The sequence below is a fragment of the Engystomops pustulosus genome, chromosome 2 (assembly GCF_040894005.1).
Source record: "Engystomops pustulosus chromosome 2, aEngPut4.maternal, whole genome shotgun sequence".
Taxonomy (NCBI): domain Eukaryota; kingdom Metazoa; phylum Chordata; class Amphibia; order Anura; family Leptodactylidae; genus Engystomops; species Engystomops pustulosus.
The window spans coordinates 127,098,723-127,120,133 of NC_092412.1; the positions used below are offsets into that span (position 1 = coordinate 127,098,723).

The following is a 21,411-nucleotide window of genomic DNA, read 5'->3' on the forward strand; positions in this document are numbered from 1 at the left end:
GCGTATCATCGCACTCAAAATTCTGGTATCGGTGCAACCCTACAGTGAGCACACGTTGTGCTCACTATACTGAGCCCAGGAGTCATAGACGACTACGGAGGACGTATATCATATATATACATCCCCAATACGTTTGTGTGCATGGACCCTTCTAGAAAGGGAGCAGGAAAAATAGGGGTCCTCCAGTACTCAAACAGTTAAAAAATATTCCTTTTATTGTATGATTAAAAAAAGGACAGAGATACAAATCCAATAAAAAAGTAAGAGATCTAAGCATTTGACCACAGAACATGAAAAGGTGAACACCCGTACCATGTGTCAGAACCCATGGGGGAGACCTGCAGTCAGCAAACACCTTGCCTATATGAAGAGAGCTTGGTATATACATACCAACTTTTACTGTGGTTTTTCCCTATTTTTTTCCCATTTCTACAGCAATGCTGCAAGCATTACACAAGGGACAATAAGCAGTATAGCCCACGCCAAACTTTGGAGTGGAGACAATAAAGAACCTTTCTACCCATGGTTATAAACCACACACCACAACAGTAACAAGCAGAGGTCAATTTGAAGTTGGAGAAACCTTTGATCCTCTGATAATGTAACCAGATCACGCAGATGCTACATACACCTGGACATTCTAATATACATACAGTAAAGCAGGACGCACATATAGTAAACAATCACACACATTTGGGTGGAATAGAAAAATAGTTTTGTCCTTGAAGTAACTAGAGCAAGCAGTAAATACTTTATAATCTGTGAGGACCAGATGCTGCAACAAATTAGGATTATGTGAGATAATCCAACTAGTGCAAACGTTTAGATAGGTCATCTGTACATTCACCAATACCAAAAAGAGCATAAAAACATGGGGTACAGCACTGTTCTCAGTAGTTTGCCAGACTTGTGCTGCAAAAAATTGCAGTTGCTGAAAGAATGGATTACAGTCCTGTAAATGCTGCCATCAATACGGACAGTGGAATTTAATACCTTTTTTCATGATTTTGTACATAGGGTGGTTTTAGAGCCTTAAAAAGGATCCAGTCACCTCATTTTCAAAAATACAGCTAGTGACTGGTTCCTATAAAGCCCTATTAACTAATGGATATAGCTTCTTTTAGTTAAAAATGGTTTACCTCAAATCCCCATAATTCAACTTTATCTTCTATTACCCGATATCAGAGGCATGTCCCAGGCCTCTTCGCAGCATGTCATATGTCAGCCAAGGCTCTTTACCCATTTACGTCTACCCCATGTATGTATCGGCTCACATAAAATCACAGAATGTCGCATTTGTCTTCTACTCCTCGCCATCCTCCATGGAGGCTGCTGAGGTAGATACACAAGGTTGTTGTTGCAAATGTAACAGGACCTTTGATTACATCACCCTGGTTACATGAGATGAAATGCCTAATGTTGTAACAGGACTTTCTCTCAATGTTCCACAAGGCAGGGCAGTTCAGTGAACACGGCATATAGTGGACCAAGTTACTAATCAGTGGGCTTACTTTTTAAACATGGCAGCCATGGGAAGGGACCATTGGGCAATGCGTTTTAATTATAATTTTTAATAAATTTAAATTAACCCACCCAAAATAAATACTTTAAGTTTCTTTTTGAATGGGGTTTTTAATTTAAATGTCTGGGAAACAGAGGTCACACTAACATTTTTCCAGAAAGGTAAAAATATGCCTCTCACCATTTTCGAGGAGTATTTTTAGCCAAGGAGGGGCATGAAAGTTTTCAGTAATACATATAAACAACTCCAAGGTGCATATTTATTTATGAAAAATTATTACAGCCAGAGTTTTCTGTGCTTAAACAGCCAATTGGGGCCCAAGCTTTTATTTTTGTCTCCTTACAAAAATTTAAACATGCAGACCAGACCACGGCTGAAGTCACCAGCCTCATGGTATCATAAAAGACCAGTAGTCTGATTTTAAAAATGCCTTTGTCAGCATTCTGAATCATTTCAGTACTCTATAAAACTTTATTTAACATTACCTGGCTTTCTGCCAGCAGTGTGTGGCGTGTTTCTGTGTACAGAACTGTAAGAGGGTTTGTTTTCTGTGCAACAGATTAAAATTAGCTACGGTGTTTTATATACCTGGAAAAAAAATTCCACATTTGTGCCATGTTCTTGTGGACTTTTATGGCTTTCAGTGTGCGCTATAAATTACCACTCCCCTTTATTACTTGGTTCATTACAATCATGAAGATCCCAAATTAATAAAGGTTCTATTATGTTTTAATAAACTCTTTCATACTTTGGTGTACACACCTGTGGAAACTAACATTAACATTGCTACCTTTATTGGGGATTTTACAACATTTTGTTCAATTGTTTATCCATATACAGAGGGAAACAGCTGGGAAATATATTGAATGCAAAGATCTAAGTACACAGCAATAAGGGTAGGTAAGATAGGCGTTCGCCTACTGCTGAAGGGGAAAGAAGCTTGGGCTGCAGGGAGTGCAGGAAGGTGAGTATACGTTTTTTTTTTTTAGTGTGCTGATAATGAGGGCATGTGCTGGCTTTGGCCACATAGATACTTGTATATGCTGGGGGCAGAGGTCGCATTAACGCCTCACCACGCGTCATAGACGTGTGATGAGGCGCCTTTACCCCCCAAAATAATTGCCATGCGTGACTAAGGGGCGTGCCGAAGAGACCCGGAGTGAGAGCACCGGCCCCGGGGGAGACATGTGGACAGCGGGGCTGCTGCTCCCCGTCCTGCTCCATCTCTCCCTGCCCGCAGCTGCCTCCGTTTATGTGATCGACGGGACCAGGTGAGCGTGTGCAGTGCTGTGAGCGCAGTGCTGTGAGTGGCGAGTGTGTGCTGTGCTGTGAGCGGCGAGTGTGTGCGCGGTATTACCGAAATTTTCATACTCCTCCTTGGGTAAAAACACTCCTCAAAAATGGTTAAAGGAGTATTTTTACCCTTTTGGAAAAATGTTAGTGCAACCTCTGGCTGGGGGTGCTCTGTTATCTAAACTCATTAAGAGTTGTTGGTTTTAAATATGAATAATAAAGGGGAACAATACAGTAGTACATATTATAAAGTATTGAGGACCACAGTATATTATCTAGGGGTCACTTTATTTTTTTTTTTTTTTTTTTTTTAGGGACAGAGTAAGGAGATTTTCCTCAGAGGCCAAAGTCACAAGGGTAGCAAATTCTGCAGTGATAAGTGGTGGATGGGAGAAGTGAAGTTCTTTACTTGATGGAGAAGGATTGCCAACTATGAGACAACAAGGAAGAGTAGTAGTATGGACCGGGCCATTACAGACAGAAGGAAACAGCTACAACCTAATTTGAACAGTACGCGACTGTCTGTGCCTGCCCGAGTGCATCCCAGTTCTGCATTACCAAATTCTCATATATGAACAAACAGAACAATGTCCATATTATGCTGCTCACCCTTTTCTTTCCAAAGTTATGGCATTTTCTGTGCTGGAAGTGTCTGACCCAAAAAAATAAATAAATAATAATAAAAAAATAATCTGTGGATATAACAAAGAAGAAAAGCAGATGTGTTGACATGATAAATTAATTTTATTGGTTTACAAAAAGGAAATAGTTAAAAACACTTAAAAACCTATAATGGAGGGGATGAGAGCAAGAAGGTCTCCCACAGTACAATAACGCAAAAAATACTAGCAATATGAGGAATATCACTACATATAGTATATACATGCAACTGCTATAGAAAATGATGCATAGTGAAGAAGCAGTAATAATAGTCGTAGAGGACGGGATAAATATAACATTGTGCAGTATCACTTAAAGTGCAATGATGTAGACACCAAAATAAATAAATAACTATAAATACATATTACATTACCAAGAAAGTCCAGATAGGGGGGAGACTGGGCATCCTTGGTCTCCCCCCTATCTTGACTTTCTTGGTAATATGATATACTACTATATATTGCACTTTAAGTGATACTGCACAATGCTGCGATATATTGACTATTATTACTACTTTTTCACAATGCATCATTTTTTTTATAGCATTTGTATGTAGCTCCATTATTATTTGTAGTGATATTCCTCATATTCCTAGCATTTTGTACTGTGGGAGACCTTCTTGTTGTTTTCCCCTTCATTAGGGGTTTTTAAGTGTTTAAAGAGGACCTTTCCCCACCTCACACATGTGAAGATTATCATACCATCCTGTAGGGGCGGCTAGATGGGAATTTTCCTTCTAGCCCCTGCGGTTGCGGAGATAACATTCCCAGTGTTTGACCATTGTAATCAGTGTTTGGTCAGAGAGGAGGAGCTGGGGCTGGAGGCGTGTGTTATGCTAATCTTCTCTCATACTGTCCAATCAGTGTCCGGCAATGTCAGAGAAACGATTATGAATATTGATCTGTGAGTTTTTTCTATGTTCATCTAATGGTTGTGTTCACACACATTCCGCTAATATACTGTTGACATTATGTTTACGATGTTTCGGCAGTTTTGCTTGTGGTTGCGACCACGCACTGTTTGCGCCACTTACAACCATGCGACGTTTGCGCGCGCCCCCAGCTCCTCCTCTCTGACCAAACACAGATTGTAATGGTCAGATCTCGTGACTAATAACTCTGCAAGCGGGCTAGAAAGAAAATTCAAAGTTCCCGTGAATCTATGTAGCAGCCCCTACAGAATGATATCATAATCTCCATATAAGTGAAGTAGCGAAAGGTCCTCTTTAACTATTTTCTTTTTGTAAAGCAATAAAATTCATTTGTTCTGTCAACACATCTGCTTTTCTTCTTTGTTATATCCATGTATACTTTTTTCGGATGTGAAATCAAATTTCATTAATTTTTGACCTGACGATCTGTAGATTAAAAAAATCTCTCACCAGAGGTGAAGTGGGGACGGAGACTAAAGTCTTCCTGTACCTGACCTGAAGCTGGGTTCAATTCACTCATTCAAAGTAATTTAGCATTAAAGGGAATGTAAAGGTGGATGTAAGGGACGTGAGGATAGCCCTTTTTAGAGCTAATCCTCACGCCCCCGCTAACTTTTAATAAACTTTATTCCCTTAATATGTAAATTTATTTATGCGGCTACTGGGGCGTGGAGTAGCCGGGCACGAGGCTACACGGCGCGGCTACTCTACGCACCAGTAGCCACGTTACTCCTCCTACCCTGTTGTGTGCGGCGCGCAGCTCCTCGTAGCTGCACGCCCTCATCCGACATGCTGGCGTTCCGCCAGAACTCCGGCTTGTCGGATGCTGCACACAACAGGGTAGGAGGAGTAACGTGGCTACTGGGGCGTGGAGTAGCCGCGCCGTGTAGCCTCGTGCCCGGCTACTCCACACCCCAGTAACCGCATAACTAAATTTACATATTAAGGGAATAAAGTTTATTAAAAGTTAGCGGGAACGTGAGGATTAGCTCTAAAAAGGGCTATCCTCACGTCCCTTACATCCACCTACCACCCGATCTACCTTTATAGGTAGAATCGTGGTGGTAGGTGCCCTTTAAATCCAGTGTGATTTCTACAAGTAAATTCATTGAATAGGGTACATACAGCATGTATACAGCAGCTGGCAAACTCATCACATGGAGGAGCATGTTATAAGTATGTAATAAGTGGTAAAATCCATAAGTAAAACAGTTACATTACGTGTTTAGCCTGTGCTGTGTGACCACTAAGGGTTAATAGCTTCTCTGCACAGAGCTTATAGTACAAGGTGGGGGAAGGGCTACAGCAAAAGGTGACGGGAGAAACCGAGAAAGTTCTGTAGAATCACAGATGGAGGAACTGATGGAGAACTTTTATCTCACTATTGCATGTATCCACATGCCTGAACACATCCAGATCTGCTACATACACAGAGAGAGCTCTGTCACATGACCATCTCTTCTGCGAGCAGGTAGCAGTAGCCCCTCCCCTGTTGTAAGACTTTAGAGTTGTAGATTTGTTTGTCAGTTTGTCACAGGGCTTGTCAGCACAGGCAGAGGAAACAGCCACTGCAGCACTGAGATCATCTGAGGGGTAGAGCAAAGAAACTGCTGGGTATAGGTAACAAAGATAATAGGCAAAGTTGTTCTACATTCCAAGAGCTATTGATTTGTGGGGGAAAAAAACTTTACAGTTACTCTTTAATGCTGGTATATACTTATGTGTGCTTATTTACCGCCGATATACATTTTTGCTTGTGTATTCATTTTTTTTATATATATTTATACATTAATTAAATACTTGTGGTGTATTTATTTCAAGTATATATTAACCCCTCGGGTGTATGGAGTGGGCTCCCAGGCTGAGCTCTCTCCATACACAGCGGGTGTCAGGTCTGCAACTCAGCTAACATCTCCCTTTAACTGCCACATTGATTACTGGCACTGATCGCGAGAGTCTTGTAGGCCTGTCTTAGATACTGATCTCTGATAGACAACCCCCCCCCCCCCCAATAAATATTTAAATAAAAAATTATTATACAGCCATATAGGTCCTAAATGTATATAAATGAAAAGGTCAGTGCTGATCGATGGAAAGCAAGCGCTACTTTGGGGACACAATGAACCCCTGCTCTCGTCAGCAATCAGCAAGTTATAGGACAGGGGAAACAGAGTGACTGGAAAACCCCTTTAACTTAAACTAGCTAAACAAAATGCAAAACAAAAAGCCTCAAAAGTTAGAAATCCCCTACTGCTCCAACACCCTGACGCCATGACATGTAACACCAATCCCTGGGCATGGTAGATCTATGCCACCCTGGCATCTGTGGCACTGGAAAGGCATTTACAGATGTGTAATGAGTTATAGCATAATATTTCTTGCTACTAGAAATCCATTCTCAGAGCTTTATATGATATTGATTGTTATAAAGTTTCCCTGGTTCTGGTTCCAGGTCCGGGGCACATATCCCGGTAACACGGAGGGAGAACTTTCTGTGTGTGTGGTGAAGTAAGCAGCCAGTGCCCTGTCCCAGCTGACAAGCACATGGGTACAGGAGAGGAGATGGAAGCGCTGGTGCCCGGGAAGACGTGACAGGTGTGTGTACGCTCTTCCTCGTGTGCCCGCCACCCTGGGGCAGGGAACTCCAACCCGATCTACAAGAACTGTGCCATTACCTGCTCCGAATCCGCGGCCCCGTCACTTGCTGCCTCCACCTGGCACGACATGGTGTGACGCAGTCTTGTAAGTGCCGCGCTATCCACACCAGACAAGTCCCTTGCGCAGCGCTCTCACACAGAAGCCCGCAAGCTGGCAGCCAATCAGACGAAGGGCAACACAACAGAGCGCTGCAGCCTCTCCTCACGTGACCGCCCGTACAGGAAGGCGGAAGCACTTCGGAGGCCATATTAACGAAGGGCAAAGTACAGTCATATCGCTGCGCAGTAATAGCACTTCGTGTACGTATTCAGTATAATGTATTTCTCATAAAATAATACCGTTAGTAACGACCACCTCGCGCAACCATTTTTTTATATTTAAAACTCCAGAGCTTTGTAATATAACTGTCTCCTTGTGAGGAGACATTTTGGATGAGTCTTTTCATTGCGTTATAGTATAATGGTCTCCATAAAAATGGCCGTTTCGGTGCTCTAGTGACTAGAGACACATTGGGTAATGCAGGACGTGACGGATGGACGCTCCTATGACGTTCTCTAGTACAGGAGAGAGTACTGCAAGAGGCTTCCGAGCGAGGAGGGAAATAGTCATTCAGCGCTAAGATGAACGCGCCGCCGGCCTTTGAGTCGTTCTTGTTGTTTGAAGGAGAAAAAAAGTGAGTTCTCTAGGCTGTACCTTGGTGACGCCGCAACGTGGCCCTTGCCGGTGTAAACAATGGCAGTTTGTAAGATGATGTTTTTACTTGAGATCATAGTCACATTGTATAATGATCAGTAAATATGATTGACTTTGTATCTGGTCATCAATTTCAGCCTCTGAGCTGCATTCATGGTTCTGCTTTACTGACTTGTATAATAATAATTCCTTTATTTTATATAGCGCACACAGATTACCCAGCGCTGTGCGGAGTTACCAAATCAGTCCCTGTCCCCAATAGGGCTCACAATCTAATCAAACTACCAATATGTTTTGTAGTGAGGGAGGGTATAGTACTGTGATGTTTTTAATGTTTTGGAAATAAATTGTGTTTTTTCACTTTTTGGAAACCAACATTGCTGGACACCGTTATTTTTCTTCTTACCACATGTAGTGCTAACCACTGAGCCACTGTGCTGCCCTATTGAATGGGAATATTTGTGTTCCCTTCCGTTTGCTACATTAGATTCCTGACTAGACATTGGTAAAACCAATGGTGTGACTGCAAGGGACAAGCCACATTTTGACATGAATCATAATCCCCATGGAATATAGGTGAAAGTGCAGATCTCTTTCCGCAATGCACATACATAAAATCTACAGTGCCGGACAGACATTGTGCACGTTTTCTCTGTAGCATGTAAATGTGATGTGGTAAGGTCTTATCAATCTTGCTCCTGTATTACGGTATACATTGTAGGTTTATTTTTGTGGTTACATCTGTGCACACAAGATTTAATTAATTCTAGGCTCACATATATCCATTACCAGGCAGTAATGTGCATAGAATTCCAGGGCTTTGATGGTTAATATAACATTTTATTTCTTTATATTAATCTGATGACATTTATTGTATATGTATTTAAAATGTCAAACCCTTCAAATGTTGATTTCATTTTCTTGTAGAATAACGATCACTAAGGACACAAAAGTGCCTAATGCTTGCCTGTTTACGATAAACAAGGAAGACCATACCATTGGAAATATAATAAAATCGTAAGTTTTCAATCTTGTAGCTCTTTGAAAATTTTATCGATTTTGCTTGTAAATCTGTGGAATTGCCATGCAAATGTCCATGTAGTAAATCTGCATTGCTACAGTAGCAGTGTAGTGTATAGGATTTATCACATACACACATTGCAGGAACAACTTTAACTGTGGATTTATAATCCACAACATGTCATCCAGTTGCGGCTGAAATCCACCTTTGGCAAGACAAAATTATAGCATAAAATGCATTAGAAGCCAAGTGATTTCTGAGGCTTGCCAATTCCTGATTTGAAAAATCCTGCTGCCATCCCGCATGTGCAGTAGGTGTCCTTCCAAAAACAGCTCCACAACTGACCACAGTGCGTGGTATTAAACCTAAGCTCCATTCATCTCTCTACGGTCGGGTGTGGCACTGTATTAGGAATTTCATTTTTGCACAAACATTTTTTACTCCCCTCCTTCCAAAGGTCATTGTTTTTATTTTTCTGAATACCATGACATTTCATATTTGCAGCATAGATGATTCTTTTTTATCAAAATCCATCATGATAAGCCAGGGACACTTACTCATAGATTCAGGCACTGTGAATGTGGTAATCTTCTTATATTTGTTATCCATGGCCTCCTTCCTTCTAAAATAAAGGGAAAAGCCCCTATGTGCTATATCTTCACAGGCTGTTAAATTGTGCTAGAATACATCTCCCCATACAATCAGTGAAATCTGCCTCCTAGACTGCACAGAAATTACAGGATCTGCGCATACCGTTAACCATTCCAGATGTCCCATAAAACTCTCCATGTGCTACAATCATTTGTATAGGATTTACAGGATAGTTCATAAGATGAGCTGTGCAGTAAAGACATATTAGATATGTTGATTGTATATAATGGTTTCATCTGTCTATGTACCATATAATGTCATTCTAAAAAAAATCTTTGTTTTTATTTTGCAGGCAGTTATTGAAGGACCCCCAGGTTCTATTTGCTGGATACAAAGTACCACATCCCCTGGAACATAAAATTATTATAAGAGTCCAGACAACGCCAGAATACAGTCCTCAGGAGGCATTTACCAATGCTATCACCGACTTGATTAGTGAGCTGTCACTATTGGAAGAAAGATTTAGGGTATGGACTGAAATGCCTTTTTTTGTTTAACAATATGCATGTCTATATACAGATATAAGTACATATCAATCTGTGTCTATATATAATGGCCAGGGCTGTGGAGTCGGTAAGCTAAAATTCCAACTGTTCAATTTCACCCAAATGGTCACCCGAGCCGACTCCACAGTCAAAGGCTTCAGCAACAAAGTTTCCTAAGATGCAGAGCTATTACACTTTTAGGGGCACACTTACCTGTCCGCTGGAGTTCAACGAAAGTGCATTGTCCAATGAGAATGCACTGTGCCCGATTTGCTAAGATATCCTGCATGTGTTGCTTCCCCGCTCAGGACCGACAGAGTTCACCTTCCTTTAAGTGGTGCATGTAAGTGCATTGTCTTGCGACACAATTTGAAAGTTAAATCCCGCGCTCAGTCCGAATCAGTCGGATCGTTCAACGGCTCGCCCCCCAATTTGTGTCGCATGGAGGCAGCGCATCTGTGCCAAAAAAAAAAAAACAATCGCATGCGATACCTGTTGAATACCTGTCCAAGCTATGCAAACCTTGAAAAAGGCGAAAGTTCGATCTTCGACCCTTAGTAAGTGAGCCCCTTAGTCTTGTGTTCTAAACACAGAGTTGAAGGCACGGGACCCGGTCGTTATGAACCTGAAAATGCTGTGTTCATAAGCTTTGAACCACAGAGACAATTCTAGTCTCATTTGATAATGGGTTAAATAATGGTTGCATAATTATTCTGCAGTTTCTCTGAACCAGTTTAATACATTTTTTTTTATGCGTTTGTTTTTTCTATAGGTTGCCATTAAGGATAAACAAGAGGGAATTGAGTGAATCGGTTAAGAGAATGTGTGTGTTTTTTTTTTTTTTTTTTCCCTGCTATACTTTTGCTGCAGCTTCAGTAGTTCCCTTTTCTGTGGGGAACTATTATGAGAAGTATCAAATTTTTTTTATTATTATTATTTTTCTTGTTTGTGAAATAAAGACTTTTATTTAACACCCAGTTGTCCATTTTTATATTTTTATAGAGGACTAAGCACAACCTTGCATTTTATGACCTGATTCTGCAAAATTGTTTACTTGTGGGAAATTAATCTATTCCTAAATATAGGCAGTTGCCGGGTTACGTATAAGAAAGGTTCTATAGGTTTGTTCTTCCTGTATGTAAGTCGGAACAGATCGTTTTGTAAGTGTAACTCCAGACAAGATTGATTATTTTTAATTTTTTTTTTTTTTGAAGGCTCTGTTACAACTAGATTTTCTAAATTTTGGGTTGTCATAGTAACCAGGATTAATAATATATAGCTTAATTGCGGACATCTTTGATAACTCTTACACATGCCATTACAGCCTAAAGTTCAATAAATCTGGAGGTCTGCCTTTAAGTTGAGTCTCCTTACAGGGGTATTTCCACAAAGATATGATTCTTTGATACATTTAGGATAACAAAATAACACATTCTCTTTTTCACTGTTAACTGCCACCCCCCCCTCGCATTCCTAGACTATCTCACACACAGACTTCCTGCCAGCAAGCAACACATTTTTAGGAGACAATTTTCAGGCAAGATAAGGTCTTTATAGCAGGGGACTGTGTGTTTTATAGCTCAGATGTGTCATTGTGTGTGTTATGCATCTTAGGGATCTCCTAATCTCTGATCTTTCTCATATCTCTTTTTTTATGTGTACAATGTTCAGAAGCTAAATGAAGTATATAAACCCTGTACCCTGATCTAACCACTTTATCAGCACACAGGATCGCGTAGCACAGAGCGATCATAATGTGTCTGTAGTTATACATGGACCAAGAAGTAGTAATGGGAAAGTCTCTTTACTTTATATATGAATAGAGAGAAAGTAAATACTGCTCAAACTTTTAAGGGTACAGGCATATTATATAATTCTTGTGTATTACCTGTGTATCGGCTTTGCTGAATTTCTCTGTGTCAAAACCGCAGCATAATACAGTTACATTGTAGTGAATGGGATTGATGGCTATCCTGTACACAATACAGAAAAATTTTTTGTAGTGGATATAAGAGAAAGTTTGATTGCTTATTCAATATCAAGGCGAAAATGAAGGTGTAAGCAAGACTTTAATATTGAGGTGAAAATAAATTTATAATATTTAGTCCTCGTAGACTGATCAGGATTTGCCTCCATTTATATAAGGTGAAAGCTTACCCAACCACCCCTAGAGCTTTAGCATCTTTTGTGCATATCTTTGAGCAGACAAACATAATAGTATGTGTAGTGGTGGCCAAAAGTATTGGCACCCCTGCAATTCTGTCAGTTAATTCTGTTGTTTTCTGCAAAATGATTGCAACCAGAAATTCTTTGGTATTTTTGGTATCTTCATTTAATTTGTCTTCAAAGGAAAACCCCTAAAATAATTGTCAAAAAGCCAAATTGGATATAATTCCACACCAAACATAAAAAGGGGGTGGACAAAAGTATTGGCACTGTTTGAAAAATCATGTGAAATCATGTGATGCTTCTCTAATTTGTGTAATAAACTTACCTGTGGCACCTAACAGGTGGTGGCAATAACTAAATCACACTTGCAGCCAGTTGAAATGGATTAAAGTTGACTCAACCTCTGCCCTGTGTCCTTGTGTGTACCACATTGAGCATGGAGAAAAGTAATAAGACCAAAGAACTGTCTGAGGACTTGAGAATCAAAATTGTGGGGAAGCATGAGCAATCCTCAAGGTCAATCTCCAGAAACCTGAATGTTCCTGGGTCTACCGTGAGCAGTGTCATCAGGAAGTTTAAAGCCCATGGCACTGTGGCTAACCTCCCTAGATGTGGGTGGAATTGATGAGAGATTTCAATGCAAGATTGTACAGATGGTGGATAAAGAACCTGAACTAACATCCAAACAAGTTCAAGCTGCCCTGCAGTCCGAGGGTACAGTGGTGTCAATCCATACTATCCCTCCACGTCTGAATGAAAAGGGACCGTATGGTAGGATACCCAGGAAGACCCCACATCTTACTCAGAAACATAAAAAAGCCAGGATGGAGTTTGCCAAAACTTACCTGAGGAAGTCTTTTTGGGAAAAGGCATCAACATAGAATTACAGGAAAAAAAAGAGGCCTTCAAAGAAAAGAACATGGTCCCTACAGTCAAACATGGCGGAGGTTCCCTGATGTTTTGGGTTGCTTTGCTGCCTCTGGCACTGGACTGCTTGACCATCTGCATGGGATTATGAAGTCTGAAGACTACCAACAAATTTTGCAGCATAATGTACGGCCCAGTGTGAGAAAGCTGGGTTTCCCGTCAGAGATCATGTGTCTTCCAGCAGGACAATGACCCAAAACACACTTCAAAAAGCACCAGAAAATGGTTTGAGAGAAAGCACTGGAGACTTGTAAAGTGTCCAGCAATGAGTCCAGACCTGAATCCCATAGAACACCTGTGGAGAGATCTCACAATGGCAGTTTGGAGAAGGCTCCCCTTCACATCTCAGGGACCTGGAGCAGTTTGCCAAAGAAGAATGGTCTAAAATTCCAGCAGAGCATTGCAAGAAACTCATTGATGGTTACCGGAAGCGGTTGTTCGCAGTTATTTGGTCTAAAAGTTGTGCAACCAAGTATTAGGCTGAGGGTGCCAATACTTTTGTCCGGCACATTTTTGGAGTTTTGTGTAAAATGATCAATGATTTGACTTTTTTTTCATTCTCTTTTGTGTTTTTTCATTGCAAGCAATATAAATGAAGATATTAATACCAAAGAATTTGTGATCGCAATCATTTTCCTGAAGAAAACAAGTATTATCTGACAGAATTGCAGGGGTGCCAATACTTTTGGCAACCTCTGTATGTATGAGGATGATGAGGAGAGGCCAGAGGACTCTTGAGGGTCTTATTGTGGAGCAGCAGGACCACAACAGGGCAAAGACACTAGGTCACCCAAAATAGTTGTTGGACCACTTTTCTGCAATAGCTAACAAATACATCATCCTGATATCTGATATTATGCAGGGAAAGTAGCAGCACACTATATAAATACAAACATTGACTTTCTAAGCTACACACATGGACACAATCGTTGGTGCCCCTCGTTTAATGAAAGGCAAACCCACAATGGTCACAGAAATAACTTAAATCTGACAAAAGTGAAAATAAATTAATTTGATGACAAATCAAAGAAACGAATAATATGAATGGTAACAAAAGAGCCCAGAAAAACTTCTAAAGAGATTAAAGGTGAAGTTCAAAGACCATCAGTGTCGGGTCACACCATCTGTCGTAGTATGAGCCAAAGTGGGAAGGAAACGGTCCCTACAGTAAAAAATGGAGGATACAGTAAAAAATGTTCTTGGGTTGCTTTGTTGCATATGGCACAGAGTGTCATGAATCTGTGCCGGGTACAATGAAATCTCAAGACTATCAAGGGATTCTAGAGAGAAATGTGTTGCCCAGTGTCAGAAAGCTTGGTCTCAGTTCCAGGGCATGGGTCTTGCAACAGGATTATGACCCACAACACCAAAAGAACGGTTAAGAGGTAAACATTGGACTATTCTGAAGTCAGCCCTGACCTAAATCCTATTGAGCATCTTTGGAAGGAGACGAAACATGCCATCTGGAAAAGGCACCCTTCAAACCCAACAGCTAGAGCAGTTTGCTTATGAGGAGTGACCAAATCACCTGTGGAGGGGTGCAGAGGTCTCATTGACTGTTACAGGAATTATTTGTTTGTTTTTTTTTAAGTTCTGCCAAATCATGGTTGAAAAGCAATGTCTGCCTGTCTTTCATTTTCATCGAAATTTTATTTTTACTTTTGTCAGATTCAAGTTATTTCTGTGACCATTGTGTTTTTTTTCTTTTATTAAAGGGGTTGTCCGAGTTAAAAAAAAAATATATATATATATATATGTGGCCGGGAGCGGTCTGACTAAAATAATAAAGCTGTACTTACCTTCCGGTGCCCTCCCGTATCCAGTGCTGCTGTCGCTCCGGTCCGGCATGGCCTGCGGAACAGAGCTGGATTCAGCTTCCGGAAGCTGAATGCAGCACTGCTCCGGCGGCCATGTTTGTTTACATTGTGCCCGGACCGGAGCGACAGCAGCGCTGGATACGGGAGGGCACCGGGAGGTAAGTACAGCTTTATTATTTTAGTCAGCCCGCTCCCGGCCACATATATTTTTTATCAAAACTCGGACAACCCCTTTAAATAAGGGGTACCAACAATTTTGTCCACTTGTGTATATGTATATCAAACATTTACAATGTTGATTTGTCTTACCACACAAGAAAGTAATAACCTAGCCTAAAATAAAAACAAAATTCACCACAGAAACCTAAAGCAATCTGCCATCCTCCTTCACTGATGAAGCCATCATTCCTGATAGAAAATGACTGAGGACATACACTCACCGGCCACTTTATTAGGTACACCTTTCCAACTGCTCGTTAACGCTTAATTTCTAATCAGCCAATCACATGGCGGCAACTCAGTGCATTTAGGCATGTAGACATGGTCAAGACAATCTCCTGCAGTTCAAACCGAGCATCAGTATGGGGAAGAAAGGTGATTTGAGTGCCTTTGAACGTGGCATGGTTGTTGGTGCCAGAAGGGCTGGTCTGAGTATTTCAGAAACTGCTGATCTACTGGGATTTTCACGCACAACCATCTCTAGGGTTTACAGAGAATGGTCCGAAAAAGAAAAAACATCCAGTGAGCGGAAGTTCTGTGGGCAGAAATGCCTTGTTGATGCCAGAGGTCAGAGGAGAATGGGCACACTGGTTCGAGCTGATAGAAAGGCAACAGTAACTCAAATCGCCACCCGTTACAACCAAGGTAGGCAGAGGACCATCTCGAACTTTGAGGCAGATGGGCTACAGCAGCAGAAGACCACACCGGGTGCCACTCCTTTCAGCTAAGAACAGGAAACTGAGGCAACAATTTGCACAAGCTCATCGAAATTGGACAGTAGAAGATTGGAAAAACGTTGCCTGGTCTGATGAGTCTCGATTTCTGCTGCGACATTCGGATGGTAGGGTCAGAATTTGGCATCAACAACATGAAAGCATGGATCCATCCTGCCTTGTATCAACGGTTCAGGCTGGTGGTGGTGGTGTCATGGTGTGGGGAATATTTTCTTGGCACTCTTTGGGCCCCTTGGTACCAATTGAGCATCGTTGCAACGCCACAGCCTACCTGAGTATTGTTGCTGACCATGTCCATCCCTTTATGACCACAATGTACCCAACATGTGATGGCTACTTTCAGCAGGATAATGCGCCATGTCATAAAGCTGGAATCATCTCAGACTGGTTTCTTGAACATGACAATGAGTTCACTGTACTCAAATGGCCTCCACAGTCACCAGATCTCAATCCAATAGAGCATCTTTGGGATGTGGTGGAACGGGAGATTCGCATCATGGATGTGCAGCCGACAAATCTGCGGCAACTGTGTGATGCCATCATGTCAATATGGACCAAAATCTCTGAGGAATGCTTCCAGCACCTTGTTGAATCTATGCCACGAAGAATTGAGGCAGTTCTGAAGGCAAAAGGGGGTCCAACCCGTTACTAGCATGGTGTTCCTAATAAAGTGGCCGGTGAGTGTATATTTGCTATTGATTATAGTTGCCAGTAGTAAAGTTAATTTTGCCAGTAGCAGTAATAAAGTTAATCTCACCTAACATTCAAGAAATGCTAGATGTCACAGTGAAAAGACATGAGGGTCACTTTACTGACCTTGAATAGACAATAGGAGTTGGAGGTTGCAGTCGAAAATTCCCAGTTGCAAACCAAGGACCTGGAGAACAGATCTTACCAAAATAATCTCTGAATTATATGGGTTTCAGAATCCATTCATCTAAAACTATCAAAAAGTATGGGCCAACCATATATAGCCATCATGAGTTGTTGGTAACTGGCTTTGGGTCTACACAGCCCATGCAATAGTTAACTCTTTATATTAATATGAGGTGTATCCAAGTCTGAAAATAGTAATGATTTGCTACTGATGGTCTAATGAAGTTGAAGTTTACAGCGTACAATGGTATAAGGACACGTACACCGCTATTGGTGAAGGAGATGATAAAGGTTGCAAAATTTCTATAGACGTTCTCTGGGGACACAGTATTATTGTATGTTATAAATAGTCCATGAAAGTGTCAGTATTTGTTCCTGAAATAGTCAGTAATGTTCCTGTTTATCTATGTTTTTACTTGTACTTATTTGAGCACATTTACTAAGTTCCTTGTTCCAGTTTTCTGGCGGACTTTACACATCTTTTATGTGCAAACCGGTTGCACAGTTATTTGATAAGTTTCACTACACATGGTTGCCAACACTTGTGTTGCGGCTGAACTATTCTTTACGTAACACAACTTACGTTCCGGTGCTCAGTCAGAGCGTGCACCACATGTATCAGATGAGTGAAATCTGGTTCATAGAAATCTCATTATACCGTTTAGTTAAAATTTAATTCATTTTATTTAATCATTACACTTATTTAAAAAACAACAGTATGACAATATAATCTATAAAATGCAAACAGAAGTTAAGTTCTCCTCGGGAGTTCCACTAAAGCGTCCACACTCCACAGAAACACAGGAATATATCCAGATTACTGTCCATATATAAATTATTCCAAAATGTATTATAATACATATATTCCCCTTTTTGACATCTTGTACCATCTTTCGGCATATGTGTCCAAAAAGAACCTGCGCACCTTGTAACCGGCTCCCCCGTGCGGCGGGGGTGCACCACTGCTCCCGAGTGACATGTCCTCGGGTTCAGTGCTGTATCCCCCGTTTCGACACCGGGAGCTGGGATCACGGAGGCAGCGGCGGATTGGGGAATGACGTCAGCATTAGGGCGGATCATGTGACACGGCGGTCGCCACTCCCGCGATGACGCGGTCGGGGGAGTGGCCTCATTGTCCTGTCTGGTTCCGGCCGAAGTGGGGCGCTACCTCATCCTGCCCACGTGACACGCCGAGATGCTTAAATATGAAGACACACACATGCACCCACAGGCCCCCTGAAGAAGCGGCAACGCGAAACGCGCGTCGGGGTACCAGCGCCCACGCTAAACGAAACATGGGTAAGCCAGTTTTGCCATCTCCGTACAAATATATAAAGGGCACATAATACCTAAATTGTAGCCACATACTTATGTCAGGCTGTACTGCTATTTACTGTTGCACCGGCACTTTACAATATCTCTTGTGATAAAATTTCTTGTATGGATATTAGGGCACTGGCACTTTATAATACATTTTGGAATAATTTATATATGGACAGTAATCTGGATATATTCCTGTGTTTCTGTGGAGTGTGGACGCTTTAGTGGAACTCCCGAGGAGAACTTAACTTCTGTTTGCATTTTATAGATTATATTGTCATACTGTTGTTTTTTAAATAAGTGTAATGATTAAATAAAATGAATTAAATTTTAACTAAACGGTATAATGAGATTTCTATGAACCAGATTTCACTCATGTGCTTTTCTTAGGTGTTGTTAAGGTTTAATAGAGTGGGTTCGCATAAATTTACGAACAAATGATACGACTTAATTTTGTGCTAACTTTTTGGTTTGGACCACATGTATCAGGCAGATTCTGACAGAATGTGTCACATGCCCCATGTTAAAGGTGCTCCAGAAAATAGCTGGTGCACTCTATCGAAGCTGTGAAGGGGATGCCAAATTCATGAAGAACGTGTGCCACAAATTCTGAATCTGGCGCACCCTGCACACTACACAGGCAAACTGCACATATTGTAGTTTGCACTTTTCTAAATAAATGTGCCCCATTGTGTATATTGTGCCAATAATATAATTAGTAACTTATGGCCAGTCGCCCTAACCTCCCTTATAATTAAGGTTTTTGAAAAAAAACAATGTCCTATCTGAGGGGAGAGGGGAATCTCTACCCACTGCAGTTTGCCTACAATAAATAAAAATAAGTCAAAGATGTAATTAGAAACTGTGGAGCACCACAAGGCACAGTGTTATCCACGTTCCTTTTCACTCTTTATATCTCAGACTTAAGACAACACTCGGAACAAAGTCATCCCCAAAATTCTCTGACACCATGGTCATTGTTGGTTGGATTAGCGACAGTAACAACAAACTCTACCGAGAAGTCATCAACAAGTTCACCGTGTGGAGTGAGAATAATAAACTCATTAGCTTCCAGTGCCTGCCCAGGCTAGTACATACCCCAGTAGTCTCTGCAGTTTATGTACATATAATTAAAATAACGTTTTAACATGTTAGGTTCCAGGATTATTAAATTAAAGATTAGCCCTTTACAGACGACCGCCGTAATAGTATGGTGTGCATCGGGTGCGGGTACATGAAGAGGGGCTCACGTGCTGAGCGCTCTCCATAGCCGGTAAGTCTTTGCTGCATATTGCAGCAAAGACTTACCGGTAATACCCGTGATCGGTGCTAGCGATCAAAGATGGCGGCACATGGACCATGACATCATCGGGGAGCAGCTATCCGTCGCCATGACAGCCTGTTTCGTTTTAACCCTTTCATTACAATGTGCAATCAGCACATTGTAATGAATGAGGAGGAAAATTCCCATATACTGCCATACTGTAGTATGTCAGTATATGGCAGGATCGACCAGACAACCGAGGGTTAAAGTACCCTAGGGAGTCTGAAAAAAAGTACAAATACAAAAAAGTTAAAAAAAAATTATAATAAAAACCTAAAAATCCCAATCACCTCCCTTTCCCTAGAACTGATATAAATAAACAGTAAAAATCATAAACACAATAGGTATCGCCGCATCTGAAAATGCCACATCTATGAAAATATAATAACGATTTTTCACTGCGTTTAACCCCGTAAAGGAAACTTGCCGCCAAAGTCGAAAATGCCACTTTTTTGCCATTTTAAAAAAACTACAAAAAATTCAATAAAAAGTGATAAAAACGTTGTGCAGTCCTAAAAAAGTATGAAAACTTTATTAGCGCCAGAAGATGGCAAAATCAAAAAATTTATTTTTGTACAGGAGGTTTTCATTTCTGTAAATGTATGAAAACATTAGAAAACCTATAAAAATTTGGTATCCCTGTGATTGCACCGACCCAAAGAATAAAGTAGACATGTAATATGAGGCACAAAGTGAAAGCTGTAAAATCCAAGCCAACAAGAGAGCAACGCAAATACGTTTTTACACCATTTTCACTGAATTTGGAATTTTTTTCCCATTTTCCTGTACATAGGACGGAATATTCAATACCATCACTATGAACTGCAATTTGCTACGCAGAAAACAAGCCATCACACAGCTCTTTAAGGGTAGAAATACAAAAGTTATAGATTTTTGACGGTGGGGAGTGAAAAATGGAAATGAAAAAACAAAAAAGGGCAAGGTCGTTGAGGGGTTAGGGCAGTGATGGAGAACCTTTTGGAGACCGAGTGCCCAAACTACAACCAAGACCCACTTATTTGATGCTAAGTGCCAACGCAAAAATTTAATTATTGATTTATACTCCCTTCTCTGTCACAGTTTTCAGCACCCTGAGTTCACCAAGAAAGCAGAAAATAGAAGATATTTGGATGATCATTGTAGCTTCCCTCCAGGGTCCCATAAACAGGAAGAATTGTCAGGGCCGGAGCAGGAGCTACAATGATAATCCAGATATGTCCACACCTTCCCAATCCTCCAGTAGTCCCAGGTAGTCCTGTCACTTTAATATAGCTCTGCACAGCAAGATCTGGGCTGTCTGTGACTGCAGGAAGATACCTGGAGTCATCTCTGGTGATGGTCTGGGTGCCCACAGAAAGGGCTCTGAGTGCCACCTCTGGCACCCGTGCCATAGGTTAGCCACCGCTGGGTTAGGGCATAGGAAGGCAGGAGGAATCTACCATCAGATCTACTTCTGATGACTCCTCATGGTAGGTTTCCTACCTTACGGACCGGTGGTTTAGAGTCCCAAATCACCATTTGGCATATTCAAGATATTGGAGCACATTTACTTACCCGGTCCCTGCACGATCCCCGAGGTGCGTTGTCCGACGAGGTTGAAGTCTGCTGCGATTCAACAAGATTGTGCGCCCGAGATCCTGCATGTGTTGCTTCCCTGCTCCGGTCCGCTGGAGTATACCTTCTTCCCGGTGTATGTGAGTGCATGTCTTGCAACACAATTTGAATTTTGAATCCCGCGCTTAGTCCGAATCAGTTGGATTGTCCAGCGGCCACGCCCCCCTGATTTGCGTTGCATGAAAGTCGACATGATTGCGCCAAAATGCGATCACGTACGTCAAAACCCCATTAAATGCGGCGCAAAACGGAAAGTCGGAAAACCCTACGGAAATGCGGTCCGTGGACCATTAGTAAATGTGCCCCATTGTGCTAAAAAAAAACAAAAAAGTTATGTTCACTTCATCACTTGCTCCCATCAGCGGGTGCGCGATAAAGCAAGTGAAGCTGATATAGTACACCCTGGCTTCACCGAGCAAGCGCAGGTACAGCTCATGCGCAGTGACGCCAGCATGGGATCTTCTGACGTGCCTCATAAGGACCTGTTGGTTATTTTT

The 21,411-nt window shown here is 41.4% G+C and overlaps 2 protein-coding genes across 3 annotated transcripts in view; one reads left to right on the forward strand and one right to left on the reverse strand.

Moving 5' to 3' along the window:
• The window catches only part of TXLNG (taxilin gamma), a 60,646-nt gene extending 53,354 nt beyond the window's left edge, over positions 1-7,292 (reverse strand). For both annotated transcript variants that reach the window (XM_072136323.1, XM_072136322.1), the window contains exon 1: positions 7,082-7,292. In XM_072136323.1, the coding sequence (XP_071992424.1) occupies positions 7,082-7,132 (51 nt within the window). In that variant the 5' untranslated portion in view covers positions 7,133-7,292. The remainder of the gene's footprint in view (positions 1-7,081) is intronic.
• A 213-nt stretch (positions 7,293-7,505) lies between these two features.
• LOC140118427 (DNA-directed RNA polymerase II subunit RPB11-a) lies at positions 7,506-10,887 on the forward strand. Its single transcript, XM_072136324.1, has 4 exons — positions 7,506-7,737; positions 8,685-8,774; positions 9,722-9,896; positions 10,687-10,887. Exons 1-4 carry the CDS (start codon positions 7,685-7,687, stop codon positions 10,720-10,722), a joined length of 354 nt encoding a protein of 117 aa, XP_071992425.1. The 5' UTR covers positions 7,506-7,684; the 3' UTR covers positions 10,723-10,887.
• Positions 10,888-21,411: the final 10,524 nt, after the last annotated feature.